At 42.6% G+C, this 23,179-nt stretch overlaps 1 protein-coding gene across 2 annotated transcripts in view; it reads left to right on the top strand.

Moving 5' to 3' along the window:
• Nucleotides 1-5,282: 5,282 nt before the first annotated feature.
• Nucleotides 5,283-23,179, top strand: part of CERS6 (ceramide synthase 6) — a 131,263-nt gene continuing 113,366 nt past the window's right edge. The window contains exons 1-2 of one of the 2 annotated variants that reach the window (XM_074594142.1): nucleotides 5,283-5,637; nucleotides 5,943-6,192. In XM_074594142.1, coding sequence (XP_074450243.1) covers nucleotides 6,023-6,192 — 170 coding nt within the window. In that variant the 5' untranslated portion in view covers nucleotides 5,283-5,637; nucleotides 5,943-6,022. Of the gene's footprint in view, nucleotides 5,638-5,850; nucleotides 6,193-23,179 lie in introns of those variants that run through there. The other variant, XM_074594143.1, reaches the window with a different exon arrangement.

Below are 23,179 nucleotides of genomic sequence, written 5' to 3'. Positions count from 1 at the left end.
AGACGATCCATATAGCTCCAAGCTGGCCAATACCCTGAACAGTAAATTTTGACTGCTAGAACATTTGAAAAGTCGCCTTGTTAGGTGAATTATACTGTGACTCTATAGCCTAGACCTGGCCACATGAATGGGCATGAAGTAGATGTTTCTGAGTGTAATGCAGTGTATCTAGTTTGAGATAAAACTGTCACTTTTTGCAGACGCCCGTCTATGCCAAGAGTTGTGCAAACCTCATTAGAAGTTTTCTTTCAGGATAATTTAGTGAAAATTGGTGCAGAAGATTCTGAATACTCTTACTGTAATTTGAATAGGGTCTAGTTCAGTTTAGCACAAGCTTGGGTAGTTAAGCAACATTGAAACCAAGTGAAATATGACTGTATCACAATTAGGATGTGCACTTTGGCACACTTTCATTAAATCTAGAGCAGGAAGCTAAACCAAAGTGAGCAACAGAGAAAAATGAAGCATGGAGACATACAGTGACTCAGGCAATCTCTGCTTCCTCCTCTCCTTCTGAACGGTCCTCATAGAGCAGTTCTGCTTCAGGTCTTGACTTTAATTGGAGCCCAGCACAGAGCACAAACCCTCCTGAGGCTTGTAAACCTCTCTTTCAGCTAGAGCTACTTGTCCACACATCTTTTCATGACAGCCAAACTAATTACCATTGCATGTCTTCCTAAGTGACAAAACTTGCTCATCTGCCAAGATAAAAAATTTGGAAGGCTGTGAAGTGATATAACCTGGGGATACCTACCGTATTGATGTATTTCAAGCAGTGTTACACAGAGCTCTGCTAGTGGTTTGAATTCAGGGTACATTGTTTGGTAATTGGGTGAAGCCAGCCTGGTCTCTTCGGACTGATACAACCCCCATGCAGGAGACGGGACTGATTTGACTGTGATGAAGTAATTTTGTAATGAAGACTGCTGCTCTGTTAGTGTGATTTTACTTCTTAGGTGAAAGTATTAGAGAAGCTGGTGAAAGTAGCAGCACAAGAATCTGGAAGTCCTTGAAGCTGCTGGGACCAGAAGGTAGAAAACGTGTTAGAAGAATGACAGCTCAGGGCCATGCCTGGCACTGCCGCTTCCCCCATGCCTGTGGTTCTCCTCCTTCCCCAGGAGGGTGCAGAGCAGTCGTGCAACACCCAGGCATTTCTTGGCTCTTCTGCTAGGCACATCACTAGTGGCGATGCGGACCTAGGGAAATGAGACTGGCACCGCTGCTTTTACACAGGTCAGCCATAGCCATCTTTTCTGCTCAGAAACCACACAGTTCAGGTTGGGATAGTAAAAAGTCTCAGTGGATCGCATTATTGGCACCTGTACTATCCTGTCCGTTAAATGGACTGGCCCAGAGTCTGATTGCAGTTCCCTGTGTGTAAGCCTGACACTGCTCCAGAATTACAGTAGACTAAATGAGATAAAACTTTTGGCTGGTTACGTTCAATTCTTTATCAGTCCTTTAAAATCATCAGATTTGGTGCAGCTTTTCCTGTTTTGGTGGAGGAACTCCTCCGGGTGGCCAGCAGTACGGCACAGACACATTGATGCGAACAAATACACATTACCAAACTCACTCAAAGTGGTCTAGAGATTTGATACACACTCCCGTTGGCTGAAGATGGATAAATAAGCCATGAGAGGTAAATAAAAATAGTGAGTATTACTCACTGTAAACTAGTAAAGCTACTTTTGAGACCTAGCCCCTATAGGAAAGATCGCTGTTAATATCCTTCAAGGAAGCCTCTAAAAGTTTTGTTATGAGCTTGTAACTTAAGCCATATTGGCAGCATCAATGTTACTTGAAAACTTTAAATGGCATTTCCATGCTAAACAGCTGAGTTTAAATACCACGTTCACTTTCTATGCAATTTTTACAGTACCTGTTGGAACACTGTTCTGATCAACCAATATCGTATGTGTCCCATTACTTAAAGCAACTCTCTTATCTTAATGTCTAAATACTGCTCATTTTTATGTTTAATCTTTGTTTTGTGTGTGTTTATATCTGTGTGGAAGCTTAAGACAGCTTAAACCACTGCCTATGTTAAGCAGTTTAATATTGATAGAAAACAAATTTGATTTTTTTCCTGAAAACTTTCTGAATTTTTATATATTAAAATATACCTACATTGGAAAGTGTCACATGGTTTATTCTGATCTGTGAAGAGGAAGTAAGTACTAGCAATCTCCTGATGTGATGCGAGGGGGCTACTGGACGTTTGTGGCCATGAGGAGAAGTGGGGCTGGTGGGCAAAGGAAGTCTTCTGCTGTGTGAAATGCATTTAACACACTTGTTCTAAGTCTAAAGGAGGAACCTCATTAGACTAAGAACAATAATTTTATTCTCAAAGCTAAGGAACGTTTTCTTTTGTGCCTGAGATCTAACCTAGCTTCTTGATGCTAAACAAACAAAGAAGACATAAACCACAAAGTCCTTCATTGTAGAGTGGTCACTCTGCTCATTTCTCAAGGTTTTGAACTAGTGATGTGCAGACTGTCAGTTTCTTTTCTTCTTTGTGGAGGAGAAACAGAAGTTCAGTAAATTTTTGGGAATTTATGTATATTTTTTTGTTTAGTTATTACTAACTCTTTTATATTACAAAGAGTGCCCAAGGCTGGGCTTTTGGGCTTTTGAGGAAATGCACTCGCTTTCAGCCCTTTACATTTTTTTAGGCCAAGTTCTAGCACTATCTTGGAATAAGTTGTTATGGGATATGAGGCTGCATATGAAACCACAGTTTTTAAAGTTCTGTTGGGCTCCCTTTTTGTGATATAACAGTTTTAGGAGGCAGAAAACCAAATCCTGGTAATACCTCTCTTCAAAGCACAAGATTCAGGCATCCTCATCCATAGTCCTATCTTGGATGTGGGTAGCTATGTCTACGTAATTGCTGCTACAAATTGAATTCAATTAAAACCTCATCCTCCCAAACGTTTCAGAAATGTCATTCATTTTCAGATACGCTTAGCGATCTGTTGTCCTAACATAATTTCAGTCTGACACAAAAGTCAGTTATGCTAATTGTTAAGCAGAAATTAACCTCTTATGCATCATCAGACTATTACTGTTGCTAGGTTTGCACTTTGCAAAGATCTGTTCCTTCCTGCGTCTGTACATAAGCAAGGGCCAGGAAACTGCTGGAGAGGTTGCGCTACCAAGATGGCTAGGGGACAGGAACCCCTCTCTTATGAAGAAAGGCTGAGGGATTTGTGTCTCTTCAGTCTGGAAAACAGATGGCTGAGAGGGGATCTTATCAACACTTATAAATCCTTAAAGGGTGGGTGTCAGGAGGATGGGGCCAGGATCTTTTCAGTGGTGCCCAGCGACAGGCCAAGAGGTAATGGGCACAAACTCGAGCATAGAAAGCCCCACCTAAACATGAGGAGGAACTTCTTTACTCTGAGGGTGGCAGAGCACTGGCACAGGCTGCCCAGAGTGGAGTCTCCAACTCTGGAGACATACCAAACCTGCCTGGATGTGTTCCTGTGCAACCTGCTCTGGGTGACCCTGCTCTGGTAGGGGGTTGGACTAGATGATCTCCAGAGGTCCCTTCCAACCCTATGATTCTATGAATGCTGAACACCAGCACCGGCAAGCCTCAGGACTGGCTGGGAAAGAACTACTTCGTTATATTGGAAACAGACATAAATATTGAATGTACTTCTAAACTGATTGGAATATTGAAATATGCTGCAAAAGGTCACCATCAGGTGCAAGAATAATGATACCAATTTTCTGATTGAAATTAACTTTGCCTTAAACACAACTGTCATTAATGAAGCAAATGGTTATCTGTGTATTGTCAGCTATTAAAATGATATCTAAAGAGCTCTTCATCAATAGATTTCAAAGTTTATGCTTCTGAGGTCATTCTGAGGACATGCACTCGTATTTCCATTTAAGACTGGCTTATGCAAGTCCATTCAGAACACAGAGTGATCTGGATGATTTGGGTATTGTAACTGAAGAGATGCATATGTATGCGTGCAGGAGCAAGCTCAGGCGTTTGTGAGACAGCCCTGGAAGATGAGCTCCCAGGGGAGGTTCTAGGGGTGTTCTAGGTCAGCTGGGAGAGCGGTGAAATCTGGACATGAGAACCAGGCGGAGAGGTAGGAAGGAAGAAGGAATATATTAGCCAGGTAAGTTTTTGGGTACTGCCTAAAAGAGGTCTTGCTGATTTGAACAAAGAAATGTTTTCTTCTGCTCAGAAAAATCATTATTTGTAAGTGAAGAAGGATGCATTAGAGGTGTGCAACTCCCATGGCCAGTTTTCCATCTGAACTGAAATCACAGCAAAGCCCTGGGTTATGTCAGAGACTCACAGTAGGATCCTGAGACGATTACGCACAGAGCTGGAACCAGTGGGGAGCTGAGGGCTCAGATGGGCACAGGCAGTGAGTGCCATGCTAACCGCAGTGAAGGAAGAGATGGGAGCAGTCAGATCTGGCAGTGGTGCTAGAGGCCATGCTTTTTTCCGTATGATTTGAAGGACTAGGTATCCATGGAGCAGCCTCCAGCTACCAGCTCTTTTGTCTCCCCCCGAGAAGCAACCACAAGAACTGAAGCAGAATATTTACATACACTGAGGATGTTGGCTCAGCAATAGAACAGAAACATCCGGTGGCAGGTTCACCCGCACGGCTCCTCAGCCATCCTGTCAAAGCATTCCCTGAAACTTGCCCTAAATGTCCTAGGTGGAAATTCTCTCCATATACAGAAGTGCTTTCTTTTGTTGAAATCAGTATAGCATTTTTCTCAGCATCAGGGTCATGTGTTTAACTTAGGATTTTCTTCAGCACAGGAATGTCAGCACCGACACGAGGAGCTGTGCAATTCATTTTTCGGGAAGGGCAAGTAGAGTCAGTGGGGGGAAAAGAGCAAGCTAGCAGAAAACCTAAAGGCAGGATGATAAAACTCTGGAGTATGCCATGTGCACGTGTGATGATAACAGGGGAGAAAACAAGCTATCTAAAATAAAGCGAGGCAGGGCAGACAAAATAGTGGTGTTCCAGGAGTGGTACACTTACCACTTGAAATAATTTTGTGCGTGCCTAGACCGCTGTGTGTATAGTCCAGCGGCTACAACCACACTAAAGCCAGCTGCTAGTCACCTTTGCTGTAACGTCTAGTGCAGACAATTCCAGTTTTCCTCTTGCAGCTTGTCCCTAGCGGGACTGGGCAGTGAGATAAGGAACGGAAAGTAAAAACCTACATAAAGCCAAGCAGGTTTTCTTTAGCTGGGAGTGCAACGCCACAGCCCTAACCCCGCTTTTGTTGCTGATGCGCGGTGTGCGCTCAGACGCTTTGCCGTGCCTCGTTTACGCCTCTCTGCCCTACGTGCCCACAGGCTCCGCTCATCAAACGTTTCAGAGGGTCCTTTCACCCGGGACGTCCCGCTCCCATTTAATCGCCTGGGCAGGAGCGGGCCGGGGCAGCCGGTCCCGGTCCCCGCGGCGGTGCGGAGCTCGGAAGAGGAGGGCTTTTCGTTGCTGCCATCTGCCTATTTAAATCCGGCCGCAGCCTCGCCGGGAGCCCGGCGATACCGCACGGCGGCGAGGCAGAAGGGCCGCGGCGGGTTGATCAGGCGCGGAGCCGCCAGGGGAGGCTGCGTCCCTGCCGGCAGCCTCGGCCACGGTGAGCGTCCGCAGGACGGGGGTCCCCGCTCGCTCGGGTCGCGTAATTTCTGGTTCGAGGTTTTTTGGAAGGGGAAGGGGGGAGGCTGCCTCTGCCCGGCCCCGGGGCCGCCTCAGGAGTGTGGCGGGCCCCGAGGCAGCCGGGGCGCGGGCGGGAGCCAATGGGGGCCGGCGCGGCCGTGTGACAGGCGGGGCGGCCGCTGCCCCTGCCGGGCGGGGAGCCGGCACAGCGCGCCGCGCCGCCCGGCAGCATCATCCGCGGCTGCAGGGCTGACACACGCCTCCATCCTCCTCTTCCCCCGGCAGGCGCTCGCACACGCCTCGCCGCGGCGAGGGAGGCCGGCGGGCGGAGCGGAGCGGGGGGCGCCGCGGCAGACAAAGCAAAGATGGCAGGGATCCTCGCCTGGTTCTGGAACGAGCGGTTCTGGCTGCCGCACAACGTCACCTGGGCGGACCTGCAGAGCACGGAGGAAGCCGCCTTCCCGCAGGCGGAGGACCTCTACCTCGCCTTCCCCCTGGCCTTCTGCATCTTCATGATCCGGCTGCTCTTCGAAAGGTAACGCCGAGCCGTCCGCGCCGCCCCGGGCTCGGCGGGGCTGGGCGGGCCGCGCGGCTGCCGGCGGCCGTGGCCGAGGGGCAGCCGGGGACCCTTGGCTGCCCGGCGTCCTCCTCCCGCCGCCGCCGCTGCTTCTCTCCCGGCCTTGCCGGGCCCTTACGTTTCCCCCACCCCCTCGGTCGGTCACGTAGCGGGCCCGATGAGGAAGGTGGAAGGGTTCGGCAGGCAGCCGGCGGTCCTCTCCTGCTGCCCGCAGCGCGGCGCGGGCGCTAGGAGGCGAGGTCTCCCCGGGAATGGGCCCAGCCCTCCCTCCACCTGCGGCGGCCGCGGCGCCCCGGCCCGGCGCTGGCGGCGGGGGGAGAAGGGCCCCGCCGCACCTGTGCGAGCCGGGGCCTGCCCCCTCTCCCCTCCCCCGGGAAGCCCCGCAAGAAGCGCCGTGGGGCCGGGCCGGGAAGCCGTCCCGGAGGAGAGTTCTGCCCGGCTTCCGCCGCGGGGTCGCTCCGTCCCTCTGCGCGGCCGCGGGGCAGGACTCGCCCAGGCGGGAACGGGGCGGTCGATGGCGAGTACCGGCCTGAGGGAAAGGCGCTGCTGCGCGGCCGGGCAGAGTTTTGCTTGGCCAGTGCTGTGATGGCGGCGCGGTGCGATGCGGTGCGGTGCGTCCGTGCCACGGATGGGGAATTCTCCGAGTGGTGTTGGGGTGTAGGGTCTACCTGGAGAAATGCTCCCAGCACCGTTCGTCGCTGAAACAAACTCGCCCTTCTTTGAGGTGCCTGAAGTAAAAATGCACATTTCACAAACATATAAATACATATATATGTATACTTAAACACAAGACGTCAAACTAGTGGTTGGTCAGCAATGGCTATTTTCTATGAGTGTTTCCCTAGGCCGCCTGTCACAGGGCGGCAGCCGAAGTGAAGTGGGTTGGTTGCTCACTTGCGCACGCTTCGCTGGTGCCTGACAAAGGTGGTGTTCCCTCCATCTGCAGAGAGCAAAAAAGAAATTCCCAACAGCCATGTGTCTTCAGTGCCATCTTCCCAGGCCATGCTATTAGGGTAGTCAAGGGAGATGAAGGACCAGTAGTTACCATGTGCCAGAGAAAGGCTATAAAGATGCTTTAAAAATTATAAAATAGCTGATCTGCCAGGTAGCACTCTACATCTACTAATCATTCCCTTGCCCTGGTCGGAATATGGCAGCTGAGATGCTGGTTTGTGAAAAACTTGGCTGTTTTTATGACTAAGTTGAGAGGACCATCTTTGGTTGGGGGGGCGGGGGGTAAGCTGTCCTGGGTTGTTGTTAACTTCTCTGTTGCTTTACAGGTTTACTGAAAAAGACAGCAGAACTTGAGGTCTGCCTGAAAATCTGAGGTTATCAAAAGTTGTTTTAAACATCCGGAGTTAAATACTGCAATATAGTTACAATTTGAGTGCCAAGTATTATTTAGATAATGTCAAATCATTAGTGGTTTTTTTCTTTTTTCCTTTGCAGTCTGTACACTGTGTACTTCCAAGTGCTGAAAGTGGGTGCGTGATGTTGCATCTCTTGCCATCTGAACTGCAAAATGTATCACAGCAGGACTGTGTTTAGATGAAGGAACAGTTAGTCAGGGAGACAATTTCAGCCTAAACTTAGAATCACATTGTTTCTTCTAGTTCTGATGCAGCAGTTGTTAATGTTATAGAAGCTACTCTGATTATTTAGTAGTCTGTATCCACTCCCTCTGGTTATTTTTCTTCATTCAATTAAAGTACTTTTTAATTTGGCAGTACGTTATATTTTTAAGTGTCAGTTATACAGGTGAGAAAATCATTATATTTTCCTAATTCTCTTATATTCATTAGGATGATTTTGAAATTGAGATCTAGAAATGTGTTCTACTAGCCTGGTACTAGGTGAGAGACCTCCAAAGCAGTTTTATTAATAGTTTCTTAAGTATGTGTTTTTTCCTTTCTAATTTCATAGCAATTGCAAAACCCCACTGTGAGAGTAAGATCAGGTCATTTTGTGTGGGATTAATCCACACGGCATGGCATGATTGTGATTTTTCCTGTAGAGCACTATATTAAAGCACGCTGAGCAAAAGGGACTGGACCCGATTCCACTGATCGAAGCAGGGGGATTGTCTTTGACTTGGATGGGGGAAAGAGCAAGCCTTATTATTGCTCATCTGTAATTTATTTTGTCAGACCTCTGTACTTTGTTTGTTGGGAGCCACAGAAATGGCTCATGCACATTGTTAAAGGCTTGCAATTATTTCACTTGATAAAGCTATACAAGATCTGGAAGAGAAAGAGAGAGGAATATCTGTTGAACTGATAATTTTGCATTCTTCTGTGTATTAAAACAGCTACATTTTTTCCTTTCAAAACTCAAGTTGTGGATGACTGATGTACGTGCTGCATCCTGGAACAAGCTTTTGCAGATATGTAACGGATCCCTGTTTTTGCAATGGTAACAACTAAAGAAAATATAAAAATAGATGCTGTAATACATGAAAAAAAATAACACAAAAACCAAACGAAACAATACTATGGCTTAAATCCATGGTTATACAGCAATATTTGTAATATCAACATATTCTCTATTTTGTTTTGTAAGATACCCAATACAGCTGCTCTTGTAGTTCTTTATACTGGTAGATAGGCAGCCACAGGGTGTTGCAAATCTGATTACGTATTTTATATCCATTATTTTCAGACTCTTTCACAGCAGCTGACTGCTAGGCTGCTGGAGCAGTATGGTTTTACTTCCCTTGCTATGAAGGGTGACTAACTTCATGGATCTTCAAAGTAGTAAGAAATATGATTCAGGGGGAGCTGTGATTTGGACTTCATGTGTCTACTTACAAAGTTCTTGATCTATCTGGGGGACAAAAACTTGTATTGTTAAGGGCTAAAAGTTGTAAAGTATATATAATTATATTCTATATACATATATATATTTGTATGTACATATTTACAGGTGCAACTGAAATGAAAGAACTTGGAAATTTTGTTGTATACATATTCACCTATTATTAACAGAGTAAACTGTTTTTTTTTTTGTTCCTAGTGTGGTGAATCAACTAACCAAGTCAAGAATCCAGACACTAAATTATATTTCTATTTTATTTTTCCTTTCAAATAACCTCCTTTTTTTTCATAATTTCCTTGTCCTGCCATCCATTGCCAGCACTCTTGAATGAAAGGAAAAAGTAGATTAGAACATTAAGTGTATGCTGAATCGCTTCAGCAATTGGATCTGATGATGATGAGTGCTCTTGAAATAAGCTTTGCTCTGAGGTATAATCTCATAACCATGAGATTTAGTAGACCTATCTGCTGAGGCCATCATAGTTATGGATGAGGTGCTAAAATACCTTAACAGCCTTTTCTCTTTTCCCTTCCTTCTCATTCATCTCTTTCTTTAAATACAAAGTACGTTTTAGAAAACTATAATAACTAAGCACAAAGATAGTGTTACCTAGTAAATTTGGAAGATGGCAGGAGTTTAGCAATGCAGTGGTAATGTGGAGACGTATTTCTTCATAGTATCCATCCATTTTGTGTGTCTTGCTATTTTTTTAAAGGCATGTAAGCAATTAAGAATCCCCTCCTGTACTATACAATGCCTTCAGCTATAAGGAGATAACATAAATGCTCAATAATACCTGTGTCTGTCTCCCTGGATCCTTTCCAGTTCTAGTGCAGGCAAGACAGGTTAAAGCTGAATTGAAACTGGTCTTACTAATAGCAGGGTGTCGTAGTTTTCATTGGCCTAAAAAGATAAAGAAATATCTGTTATTCTGGGCAAATACATTTTTTTTTCTTCTTTTTGTGGGGTCACACAGCTCTCCTTCCTCTACGCTAGACCTCACTGCTCAGAAGCAGCATCCTTTCCTGTCTTCCCAAGCATGTCCTCAGTGAGGTTATATGAAAACAATGTTCACTCAGCAATCTGTGCTTCTTGGACCCAGAGCAAGAGGGTAACGCACCTCTGCTTTAGAGACTTCTCTCAATCCTCCAAAAGAAGTGCTAACTAAACAGATTTCTGATGTGGTCCAGCAATCTTCTGCTTTCTTTACACTTGGCTCATCTACTCAAGTTTCTCGTATCTCATCTTTGCCTTGTAGTTGCAGTATATTTTATTTCCCTCATCTTCTAAGCAGCAGTTTGGGCACAGATTTAATGAGATCGCCCCATAAACCAGCAAACTAGGCCTATAATGCCATTTTTTTGTTCTCTGACCTTGACATGGGGGCAGTTCTCAAAGGTGAAGCTGATATTCCTCGGTTGATGGAATGGCTCATATGGTCAGGGATACTTTGATTATATATAGGAACAGCCTCCCAGCTGCACTGATTTAAACTAAGCCAGCCTCATAATTTACTATCAGTCAAATCAAGATATTCTAGACACTGAGTGTATGGAAATTCATAGCTTTTGTATGACATTTTGCTTTTATAATGATAATTCAGCCTCAAAGGGAACCTCATCTGATTGTCATTTAGTATGACACAGTAGAACCTCACCTGACTGTCATTTAGTATGACACAGTAGAATTCCTAGTGGATCAGGGTGACATAATATAATCAGTGTGTGTGTGCATGTATATAATAAATATTTTTCGCTAACTGTAAAAATTTATTCAGGTGATGATATATTAAACTTTGCAAGTGTTTCTGATATGTGGTGTATACATACAAAGTTGATTTTTTGTAATCCCCAAGACATCAAGTATTCTTGCTTTCTTCCAACAAGAAGTAGGCTAGACAGAATACAGAATTTGAAAGAGGGTGTACAAACTTGCTGCATTTCCTGCAGCCCAAAACCTCATCTGGAGAGGGGCTGGGTGGGGCAGTGATCATTGTTTCTATCAAAACCTGCTTGCAGGCTGTGATATTTGCAGATTTCTTGCTTACTTCCCTGTGTGTTAGGTGAAATCTGACTGTTCAAGTATAATTCACTTGTGTGTAAGTGGATGCACATGTTCACTGACAATAACCTTCTCAGGGTTTTTTTCTTTATATTTTTTTATAATTTATTTTTTTCATAAGATGACCTGTAAGGTCTTTTTTTTTTTTTTTTGCTTGATTACTATTTAATAAATGCTTAATTCAGTTGAAATGGAATAGGACATTGAATTAATAACTTCCTATGAAAAGACAAAGGTGATGTAAAGAATAACCAAAAAAGCTATTTCTTTTAAGTTTTAAACCAATTTCTTCTTAAAATAGTAACAATAGAGCATTAACAGTAAATAGCTTTAAAACAAATTTATGTCTGATTTTACTGTCCAATTCTCTGTGTTTCTTTTCAGTAGTTATTAATTTTCTGGCTTTGTTTCCTAGGGTTGCAGTGTTTGAGCTTCAGCCTCTAACACAAGTAGATAGCTCACAACAAAATGATTGTTTTTACCTGGGGAGCTGTTGTCTGTCTTGGCATGGATGGAGCTCTGTCTTACCAGCTCTGACCAGTGTGGTGTACGCTCACCCGCCTTCATTGTGTCTGTGTCGGCTGGTACGCGTCTCGGTTGTGTAACATAGTTGTGTGTTCAGATGTAAGCTGAGAGTGTTCCTTTAAAAGAAGGTGGAGTAGACAAAATGCATACTAGTTAAATATCCTTCGTAAAGGACCATTTATAGATGCACATAAGTGCCAATCTCAAAATTGGGAGTTAAATGGGAAATATGTGTTGCACTCCAGTAGACAATGCCATTAAAACTGATTTCTAAAATATCCAGAAGTATGACAGCCAATCCACAGCTCGGCTGAGGGAAAGGTTTCAGTGACAAGTCACTGGTGGGTACTGGAAGCGTATTACTGGGACAGAGCTGCTGTTAGTGGAGTTTTGTTGGGCTCAGGTTCCAGTTACCGTTAGAAACTCCCATTTGGTTTCTGCCTGGATTCCTGTAACTGCACAGTTGTTTCTAAATTGCCTGTGGCTCTTTTGGTTGCTCCACTTCTGCCTCTGTTGCAGATTAACAGATGTTTGCTAAGAGTTTGTTCTTGGAAAAAGAAGAGCTTCTGGTATGCTGCCTTTCTACACATCTGCAGACCAATGTCGTCTTAGTCCATACAAAGTATTTAGTAAATTTGGGGAAATCTGTTCCCTTGACTCTATCTTTGTTATCTGTCAATACGGTAGAGAGGAAGGGGGTGCCTGCTCTGAACAGTGCTTATTTGACCATATTTGTGTTTTTTCCCAACAGTTGTTAAATATCCCATGCCTACAGTAGTTTGATAGTTAATAGCATTTGGGGTTTCTGTGCCTGGCTCAACGTGGTCTTGGAGTTTTGACAAGAAAGTTAAAATTACAGCATAAAAGTATGTAGCTTTCATAAGTGATGCAACCTTATATAATATTCAGTAGTATGCTTAAGACTGTAGTTGCTTTCTTATGGACAGTCAGATACTTAGGATGTATATCAACAGCTCCTTGGAGGTGCTCATCTAACACCTTGATTGCTTTGTGGTTTCCCACAGTAGTGACACCCTTCACTCATTGGGCACTTACAGATTTTGGGGGTGCAGCAGGAATGGGCATCCAGATCAAGAGAAAGAGACGGAAACGTGGGTCTCTGATAACTTGAAAGAGGAGTAATCCCTAATGTCTTGCTTTAACGTGAGCAAAATTTCTGACAATCAGATGGGCTGAGATCTGTCTTCTGCTAGGAATTCTTTTTAGCACATGATCCTTATAGAAGACTAACTCTCCACCATCCGGCATCCATCAATTTCTCATGAGGATGATACCTTTCTGGTTATTCTGAAGTAGTCAAAATCTCCACCACCTTGGTGGAGGTGAGAGGTAAAGTATTTAACATAGCCAGTTATAATCTTAGAGATAGTTTTCATAATGTTGGTGGACCTGTAACACAAAACTGTGACTTGTGTAGCAAAAGCAGAGTGTAAACTGTAATATTTTTTTTTTCTATGTAGTTAATACCTCGCATAATAGCAAATTTTGCTGTTGGTACGCTTTCATATTGCTAAGCAATTGCGAAGCCTCATGTAACTGATGTAACTACTGATGTAGTATAATCAAATTTTATCTCTCAAGGTAATTGGCTGTACAATTACCAAGAATGTCTAAGAGCTATAAAGAAGCATAACATCCACTTAGCCGTGTTGTGTATTTTATAATACGAAAGATACACATGTATTTGTACATCGACTAATAATCCAAGTTACCTTTTCCACAGGGAGGAACAGAATGCTGAGATTCTCCAGACTGCCTGGTGTTAATGAATTATCTGTCAGGTTCACTAACCTAAACCTCATTTTCATATTATAAATGATGCACTTTAAAGCTTGATCTGAAATGATGAAAAGCCTTCTTTGCACTCACAGGTCACACTAGGATGGTTAAAGCAATATATGTAAATCACTTGCATTTTTTCCTCAGTGTGAGTGCAGTAAAAGCTTCCTTTTAATAGCATCTTCCCTGTCTTGTTTTTTCCTGTGGGCATCGGGGGCAATAACCTATAGTACTATATTAAGAAAAATAAATCTAGCTGACATAGTTACACTGGTGCAAAAAACAGAGGTTAGAGCCCAGAGGGTGTCCATGGGCATAAAATCTTAGATTCCTGAGGCTGTTTTAGTATTTGTGCATGCAGTAGTATTTGTCTATCCTTTGTAACTAGCTGGTTCCTCTATTTTTAACAGTAATGGGATGACCCAGAGGAAAAAGTGGCTCTTTCATTTATTACATGTAGTGTCATCACGTCTACTCATTGCCCGTTCGCCATCCTCTGAGATAAACTTAATGTTTTAGTTCTGCAAGCAGAAGCAGAAAAAAGTCTTGATAGAAATTATGGTGAAATCCTGAATTTGGAATTGGGATCTCTTCACTCCCTTTTTGCCTCTGTTGCTGACTGAATTCAGTTATGACATTCTATCGACACCTGGACTTTCGCTGGGACTGTCAGTTACTGTATCCCTGGGGCTCTCATGCTTGCACTGAGAAGAGAGTGAAAGCGGAGGCCACTCTCAGTTTCTACTTTGCTATGACATTTGACATCCTGCAGTTACTCAGAACTTTAAACTATGACGGCTGCTTTTGCACCAATACCGTCTACCTGGACAAATGGTACAAAGGAGCATAACTGCCTAGGCTACTGTGAGTTGCTTTCATGCGGTGGCAGGGAATTGCATATTTGAAAATAAGTCCGAGCTGTACGGTGCAAAATAAAAAGGACTTACTCAAAAGCAGCTGCAGATCACAAAAGTGAGTAATGCGAAAAGAAGATCAGAATGGTACATTATGATATCCCTCGTGCTTGCTTGTGCTTGCTTGTGCTTGTGTCTGTTGTGACTGTGTGATGTATCTCTTGCTGAAAGAAGTGCAGTGGTCTATATAGCTGGAGATAAACTGCCTGGTGTGCTGTCATGAAGGGGACAGTCTGAACAAGGTATGTTCCTTAAGAAGTACAGAAATTAGCCTTGGTATGGCAACTGCTGAAACTTTGGGCAGCATAAACATGGAATGCTAGTCTAAAATTGTGGACATTACAGCATGACAAAGCAGACAAAATTAAATCTATGTGAAATGAAAGTGAGCTGAGAAATTTTGGGGACAGTGGGTGAACTCAGGTGGTGGTGAGCTCCTCTGATGCGTTTCTCAACCAGGAGACTTGCTCTGTTGGGGAGCTGGAGGGCTCTAGCTGACTGTCAGGGCAGTGGCTTTCCCGGGCACTGCTGTAGCAGATGAGACCAGTGAGTCATCGAGACCAGAATCCCCCTTGCAACTGGTGAGACCAGTTCCTTCTGTTGAAAACAAAGTTTTAGGTAATGAGTAGGTCATGAGTTGGAATGTGCCTGTTGACAAACTTTTCTGCAGTTGTCCATTAGATTTTCTTGAACTTCCTGCTCTTTACTCCTTGCAGTTGTCCAAAGCATGCTGCTGGACGAGATGATCAGGCCCAGTTGGGTGCATTTATTCCTCTTACAGGCATCATGTTGGAAAGAAGCTATTGAGAAAAAGAAAAGCAAGTGGTTAGACCACAAGTATGAGCGTGTTTTGTATATATTGAAGCAATAATTGGGTGGTAATTGGGTGGTTGATACTTATCTGTCAACTTTTCCCACACACCTGGTACGAGAGAAGGGAGAGAACTGATATGATAAGAGAGTAGCCTGAAACAGTTCTCTATATGAACAGTTCCGCAGCCAAACGCTCCCCAGGATTACAACACCCATGGTACTAAATTAACTTTGCAGTGATTGCATTGACGTGATTACAACAAATTGAGCTGCAAATGGAGTCCTGGGAGTGCTGGTGGACAACAGGTTGAACATGAGCCAGAAATGCACCAGCAGCACTGGGGAAAGTGTTGCCTGCAGGTTGAGGGAAGGGATTATTTCCCTGTACTCAGCACTGGTGAGGCCATGTCTGGAATGATGAGTCCAGTTTTGGTCTCCCCTCTACAAGACATGAACATACTGGAGTGAGGGCAGAGGAGGGCCACTAAGATGATGAAAGATTTTGAGCATCTGACATACAAGGAGAGGCTGAGAGAGCTGGTTCAGTGTGGAGAAGGAGAAGGCTTCAGGAGGATCCTATCCTTGTGTACAAATAACTGATACAAGGAGTAAAGAAGGCAGAACCAGACTCTTCTTAGTGGTGTCCAGTGAAAAGACAAGAGGCAACCAGCAATTCATATGCAGGAAATTCTGTTTAAACATGAGAACAAACTTTTTCCTGGGATGGTGGTGAAAAACTGGGACAGGTTACCCAGAGAGGTTGTGGGGTCTCCATCTGTGGAGATACTCAAAACCAACTAGGTACAGTCCTGCTCTAGTTGACCATGCTGTGAGTACGGGGCTGGACTTGGTGATCTCCAGAGGTCTCTTCCAACCTCAGTGATTCCGTAAAATGGTAAACCTCACTAAATGGCATACTTTCACAATGCAGGGCTCCAAGGGGCTCCTAGGATCCTGTGTCTGTATAAAGTGTGTAAACTGTATTGGAAACCTGAATAGGTGAGGATTAGGTTGAAGTTCACTGTAAACCTGTAGGAGAAACTTAATTAGGGCATAGCACATAATACTTGATTGAATGGACATCTGCATTTTCCATTTGCTGTAGAATGGGTCTTTTGATTTTATTGTAGCCTGGCCTGTGAGCAGACGGGATGTAAATCAAGAAGTAAATGTAGACCTCCTCTACCTAAGCCAGGAATTAACCTTGTGGGTACTACCCAAAATGAAGTCTGAGTTGCTGTGGTATAAACGCATTCTATTCCCTTCTAGGATCAATATTTGAGTTCTCCTACAGCATTAAATTTGATTATAACAGGCAATTTTGAGGATAATTTTAGTGTTTTTCTCCTTAAGTTGATTCTTCTCCACACTCCAATATCTTCAAGATAATTTTGGTTTTGAAAATAATTCACAGAAAGAGGTGCTTAGAAGATCACATGCTTTACTGGAAAAGCTTTTATTGCCTTTGTTTTCAAGATAATAAGAGTATATCAGTCTTAAAAAAAAAAAAAAAAAGAGAAGCCAGTCTTTAGTTCCACATTCACTAATTGTTTATATAGGAACTATATATGTACGTATGTGTGACACAGTGGCATCATATCACTCTACAGAATACTTTTTTTCCCTGTTAAACTACAAAAATATTTTAAGAGCAGCTATAAAATATTGACTGGTTTAGACAATGAGATAATTCAAAGTGTCAGTTGTTGGGGTGATAATGAAACAGTTTGATATTTGACAGAAGAAACACACCTATATCCTAATTAGAGGAACTGTCATGTCTGCTGACCTGGAACTGTTATTTTCTAGAGCATTTATAAGAAATGTGAAAAACACTCAGTTTTCTTCCAGTTGGGAATTAAATGGAAATTTAGAAATGTCAAAATTTCGTCAGGAGCAGATGTCCTGACTTTCAGCCAGCACTGATAAGTGGGTCTGGTTATGAGACAACGATGTAGAGCTAAAAATGAGATCTCTACAGCATTTCCTACCTCCAGAAACGTTCGTTCTTGATCAACTCTTAATTTTAGAGTTACTCAGTTTGTGTCTGTATGCATGGTGCACAGAAAGTTTTGTTGTGTTTTGGTTTTTTTTGGTTTGTATTTTATTTTATTTAAGAAAAAAAATTATCTCTGAACAGGTTGATCTTCTTGAAAATAGGCTGCTAGAATTGTGGCAAGAGCTCAAACCTCTAGCCTGGCATCTACCTTCTGTTGTCAAGATGAAAAGTGCGCTAGCGTAAATGGAAGAACTCTACTTCATCTTGCTTACTCTTCCATTGACAGCTGACTTCAAGGTTTGAAGAGAAAGTAGCACTTTGTATCCATCACCATAGAATTACTTGTGTTTTACCTTATTTCCTGATGGGAATAACTCAGGCATAACACCAGGGTGCCTTAGAGCTTTAAATACTAATAACAAATCTCTTACTCAAGTAAGGTGCCTCTAAGAATAGAAAACTGTGAAGTTATCTTGAAGCATCTGCATTTAAACTTAAGTGCATTGTAGTTAAATCGTTTGCCCTATTCTGGAGGGTGGATTTAGTGGTGGTATGTTTTTTTTGTGGGTTCTTTTGTTTGTTTGTTGTATTTTATGACCATGCGTTCATTTATAACTAAACACAACAGCCATCACATCTTTGAAGCACCAGGGATGTATAGATACACAGCTAGAATTTAGGATTCTGATTGTTTCACATCTGCTACAGAAGCTCCCTATTAATGATTCAAAAATAATGCATTGTTTTGGGGCAAAGCATATGATTCCTGACAGTTTAACGCGCTCTCTTTCACTTCTCATCTTGCAGCTGCCCCCATCTCAAAATAAATTTACCTTACATGTCTCATTTAAATTAAAATTAAGGTTTATTCCAGTATTTTTTTGCTATGCATCTTTCTGATCTTCATCTCGTCTTCTCTGTGCCCCATAAATGTGTTCTTGTCCTGCACCTGCTCCCACCTTATTTTTTCTTTTCATTTGCCCTCGTGTTGGTTCCCTCCCACACCACCCCCCATGCATGATGTTCTGCAGAGCTGCTGATGGCAAAGGCAGAGCTGAAGTTTCTGTCTTAAGGTTTGTCCGTTGTTGCCCGGCTCTTGTGTATGGAAGAGGCAGCAACTGAAATAGAGAGGAAGTAAAGTCTTTTGCCCCCCTTCAGTGCTGTTACAGTGTGTAACTATCATTCAGATGAGCTGCTCTTCCATTGCTCTTTTATTGAAGAGCAGTGGTAACAGCATTACAGACTCCTAACTTAGCTTTTAAAATGGCATTTAATTGTAAAAGCAGCCAGAGGAAGGCCTGCTGAGTGCAGTGGTGTGTAGGAAGTTTGGGTTGGGGAAGGGTTTCAAGCTGATCCTAATTTTATCAAGTATCTTTCTCAGTTTGGTGGAAAAGGAATACATTGGTCATCTTAATTGCAAAATCCTCAAAGTGTTTATTAGCAAAAATCATAGCTTCTTTCATATTTTGTTTCTACAAACTCCTGTATCCATACCAGAAAATATTCCCTGAAAAATGGTTTGGAAATATTCCAAGTGTGTTGACTAAGAAAATGACATTATCTGCTAAATGAATTGCCATCCTCTCCCAGCTCTTAGACTAGAGTGCAGCACGATGAGAAACCATACACAGAGAAGGAGGTAGCTATCAAAGCAAGGGTGTTGCCAGCTGTTTGGTCTATAAAGTGATTCACAGAGCAAGAAGGTGGTAACGTTGATTTCAGTTCTCCATATCCAGTGCTTTGTATGCAATCTCCAAAGGACTTCTGCTTCCCTTGAATAACTGTGGCTGACTTTAGACCTTGACCAGAATAGGAAGGTATTATGGATTGTTGTTTGATTTTATTTTTGTTTGTTTATGGTGGTGGCCCTCTGTCTTGGGGAAGACTTGTTGGAATGAAAAACCAAGGCAGCAGTTTCCAGCATCTTGATTTTTCTTCTTGTTTATATGGTTCTGTGTAGAGATTCTAAATAAAAAGGTAGATTAGTTCATTTTCATATATAAAAATGGTCTTTGGAATCCAGGTGTTACCACTTGCACCTGGTCTTCTCTTTCAGACTTGTATTAACTTCACGTGGTGCTTCTGCAAATATCTTCCAAAGCTTTAGGCCTGCCTGCTGCACATGGGACAGTAAGTCCTAAATCATACATGAAAAAATAAGATTACATTGGTCAGGGTTTTTCATGCTCCCTGCCCAATTACTTCCTACAGTTCCCTATGAAACATCCTAGAGTCCATACATCAGATTAGCTGTCTCTCTTGGAGTATTAGCATTTGTTTTCCTATATGAATTTTAATGTAAAGAGTGCATTAATTTTGTGAAACTTTATTACATACATAAAGAGAGCTTTGTCACACAGTCTTAGTTGATTATTTACATACTGGTAAGGTCTGCTGGTGGTGTAAATCACAGTTCGTTTCAGGGTGGTCAGGCTGATTTATACCAGTTGAGAATCTATATTACTCTTGAATAAGATTTATTTACTCACAAAGGTCCTGAATCTGATCTTCTGCCAATATAAATTAGAAATTAGCTTCTGCTGAGTTCTGGTGTTACAGCAGCATAAACCTGTGTGAAAGACCAGAAATTGTATGTCATTATGTCTGGTCATGTGTAACCATCTGATTACTGTTTTAGAAGCAGAAGCCATTTAATCTGTACACCTACGTAGAAATCAAAGCTATATATATAATCATTTAAAAAAAATAATAAATCCATTTTTCTTTCCTTGATAAAGTGCTGCATTTCCCCCCCCCCCATTTTTTTCAAGCCTGGTACTGTTCTGTCTGAAAATCTCACACTTAAAAGGTTAGTTAACATTTGATATTAACTAGAAAGACTTGCACTTTTTTGACAAAGTAAGATGTGGGCCTGTTCTCCTGCATGATATAGGGTCAGTCAAAGGTATGATGTATGATAGCCTTGCTACTCCTTCCCTCAGTCCCTGTTGAACAAAAGCATCTCTACTACTGACCAAAGGCATCAGGTCTGCAACTCAACAACAGGCTATTGGTAGGCACCTTGTGGACAGCTTTCTTGTGTCCTGCCCTGGTTCTGCTCTTGCACAGAGCTACTTTGTGGTGGTGAAGACGGTCTGATACAACTGTGCAGTGGTTGTAGCTCCTGGCAACATGTGTAGGGTGGCCTGGAAGGAGTATCCTGGTGTTGCCCTAACAGGTACTCTGCTGCAGCTGCGTTGCTGTTGGTCTGTGGCAAGTAGCTTAATGTGAACACAGATGTTCTATGTAAACTATAGTCATTGCCAGAGTTACAATATAAGCATCTATTAAGAGCTCTGAGCACACACAAACAGAAAAAGTGTCATCCTTAATGATAATGATGTTTGTTCCACATGTGGTGATTTTGTGATTTAGAGAGTACAACTGGGGGGGCATGTGTGTACATGTAGATATTAAATAGGTTATAACGTTGACCTCCAAGAATGTCTCCTACTCTACTTCACAGCAGGGTGCTCTCTGTGCCTTGCCCGGTAGTGCTGCAGGTATTTATTTATACTGAATGACATAAAGAGGCCTCTAAATGAGTACAATTGCATAATGAATAGGAAAATGGAGCACACTGGATCTACCCTGTATTTTCTTACAGTTCCCCTTTAACCAAACTCTTTGCAAGTGAAGGCTTGACAAATGTCCCCCCTCAGCTTTGCCTACAGAAAAGCAGTTATCAATCAGAAACCTTAATTGCAGGAGTGGACTCTGCGTTCTCTAGAGCCTCCAGAACTCCGCCTGTGGGACAGTGATTGGAGCATACTGGTCTGGTCTTGCTGTTGAGAGTGGAAGAGCAAGACTCCTGGCTCAGGAGGTCTAACTTTGAGTGTTACAGTAAAGCAGAGGACTGAAAACTAGCGTGCTTGTGTTCTCTGCTGATGATTTTGAGTGATCCATTATGTAGTCTTAGGGCCTGGAATCCTTTTTTATAATAATGAGTGTAAGAACAGTAACTGCTTCTTGCTTCTAAAATGCTTTCACATTGTTTAATGAGAACTGTCGCAAATAGCAAAAAGTTTTCAGAACTTGCTGCAAGGTATTTCCTTGCTTTTCCATCCATTTACAGTGTGCCTGGAAGAGTCATGGACAGGGTTGGGTTTTTTTCCTTCCTTATCCCTTACCTCTAAAATTGTATTGAAAACATAATAGTAATAGTGATGATGATATTACAATGTTTGCCTGTTCCAAGAGGGTGTTTTGAGATGCAGGTCTGTAAAGGGGACTTAATGCATATGAACAGTTGAGAAAGGTCTGAGTAATGTCATGATGGCTGTGGCGCTTTTGGACACCTGAATGCTATTTAGGACAGTGTATAAAAAGTTAGTATTTACAAAGTTATTGTCCTGTAATTGTTGTAATTTTAATGAAGAACTTGGTTTACTCTTAAGCTTTATTTATGACAATAGTACACTACTGCAGTGTACTTCAGTTCTCAGCTCATAGTTTTAGGTTTAGATCTTGATCATGCAGCTGGATTATGTATGGTGTAAATGAAATAGTGATAAAATGTAAATTCTTTTGGTCCCACTGCAGAACAGCCTGAGTTATTTTGGTGTTCCAAAGCCTCTTAACTAACGGTGTTAAAATAATGAGTAATAAAAACAAAAGTTAGAATACTTCTGTGCCATCAATAAATATTTGCATCTCAAATGACAGATCATGACAAGTCAACCCCCTCGTGTGTGAGTAATGCAAATAATTTTTGTTGAGATACAGCGCAGCAACCACATGGCTTGTGGCGTGAAAATCTGCTGCTCTTCAGTATCTTGGCACTTTTGTTGCTTAGTTGGAACTTAGTTTAGGGAATTAATTACTCCCCAAATTCCTCCTATACTCACTAGGTAAGAATCGTTAATGGAGAGGTTGAGGACCGGAGGTGGGAATGGGACAGAGAAGTAGAATTGGAAGGAGCACACAGGTGTTTTCTAGAGCATGGGAGAGGGGAGGGAGAGATAAAGTGTGTGGGGGGAAACATTACCATGACGTAGGTGCATGCATCTGGGAGGAATGTGGTGTAACCAGGCATGCCCATTTGTTTGTTCTCACCAGAAACAATGTGCATTTGCAACTGCTCCCTTCAAATACACTCCCAAATTCAAAGGTATATGCGAACACTTGTATCCTAGGAAAAGAAGAGACTTGATATATGTGTGATTTGTCTGCCTCAAGTTGTGCATGGGACAGATCTGAAAATTCTTAAGATGAATTAAAATTTTACCTTTTTTTTTTTTTTTTTAAAGTAGGCAGTAGAAAGCTATAGTGTTTGTATCATTGCAATCCCTTCCCACATGGAAGGGTGTAGCATGCCCAGGCACCACCCCCACCTTCTTGCAGCATCTTTAATGAACACAGATTACAAATAAGAAAGAAAAGAGATGCCACTTGGCTAATGTGACAAAAAATGATTACGGATTGATATCTATTTATCTCTGCTGATGGCATCCAGAAATCTGCCGTTTGGGAGAGACAGCACCCTTGTTACTCTTTTCAAATTAAGTCAATAATAACCTTCCAGGTTTGGTTGGAGAATGTAGGTACTGTTACTTCTGGCAGTTCTTGTTGAGAAATTAGATCCTCATCATTCGCTAGAGCCCTGGATGGTCAGTGAGACTAGGAACATCGAAAGGAAACACAGGATATTTCTATAAAACTCTCATAGGGTAGGTGATCTTTAGAAGTTACCAATCGTATTAAAAGAAGCCAATTTCTGATTGCTGAACTGAGAGCTCCAAGGACAGAGGAATCGCAGCTGTGCATGAGATGAGGTGACATACTGTAGTATGTCAATATACCTGAGAAGAATGGGAGATCTTGAAGATGAAGCTTGAGTCTGATGGGCCTTTTGTGAGGAAATAAGAGAAATACTGTTACATGCAGAGAGTCCTCTAAAGTTGACTCTAGCCATTTCTTTGAATTGGAAAGAGCCCATTGCAACAGCCTGCCAAACTCAGCTGTTGACAAACCAAGAAGACTGATAGAAGAGTTCTTGATTTCAAGTTAGAGAGCATTT

This window comes from Larus michahellis, chromosome 7, assembly GCF_964199755.1.
Source record: "Larus michahellis chromosome 7, bLarMic1.1, whole genome shotgun sequence".
Lineage (NCBI taxonomy): Eukaryota > Metazoa > Chordata > Aves > Charadriiformes > Laridae > Larus > Larus michahellis.
Note: the sequence above shows the minus strand (reverse complement) of the source record. Positions and strands in the feature narration are given on the sequence as shown.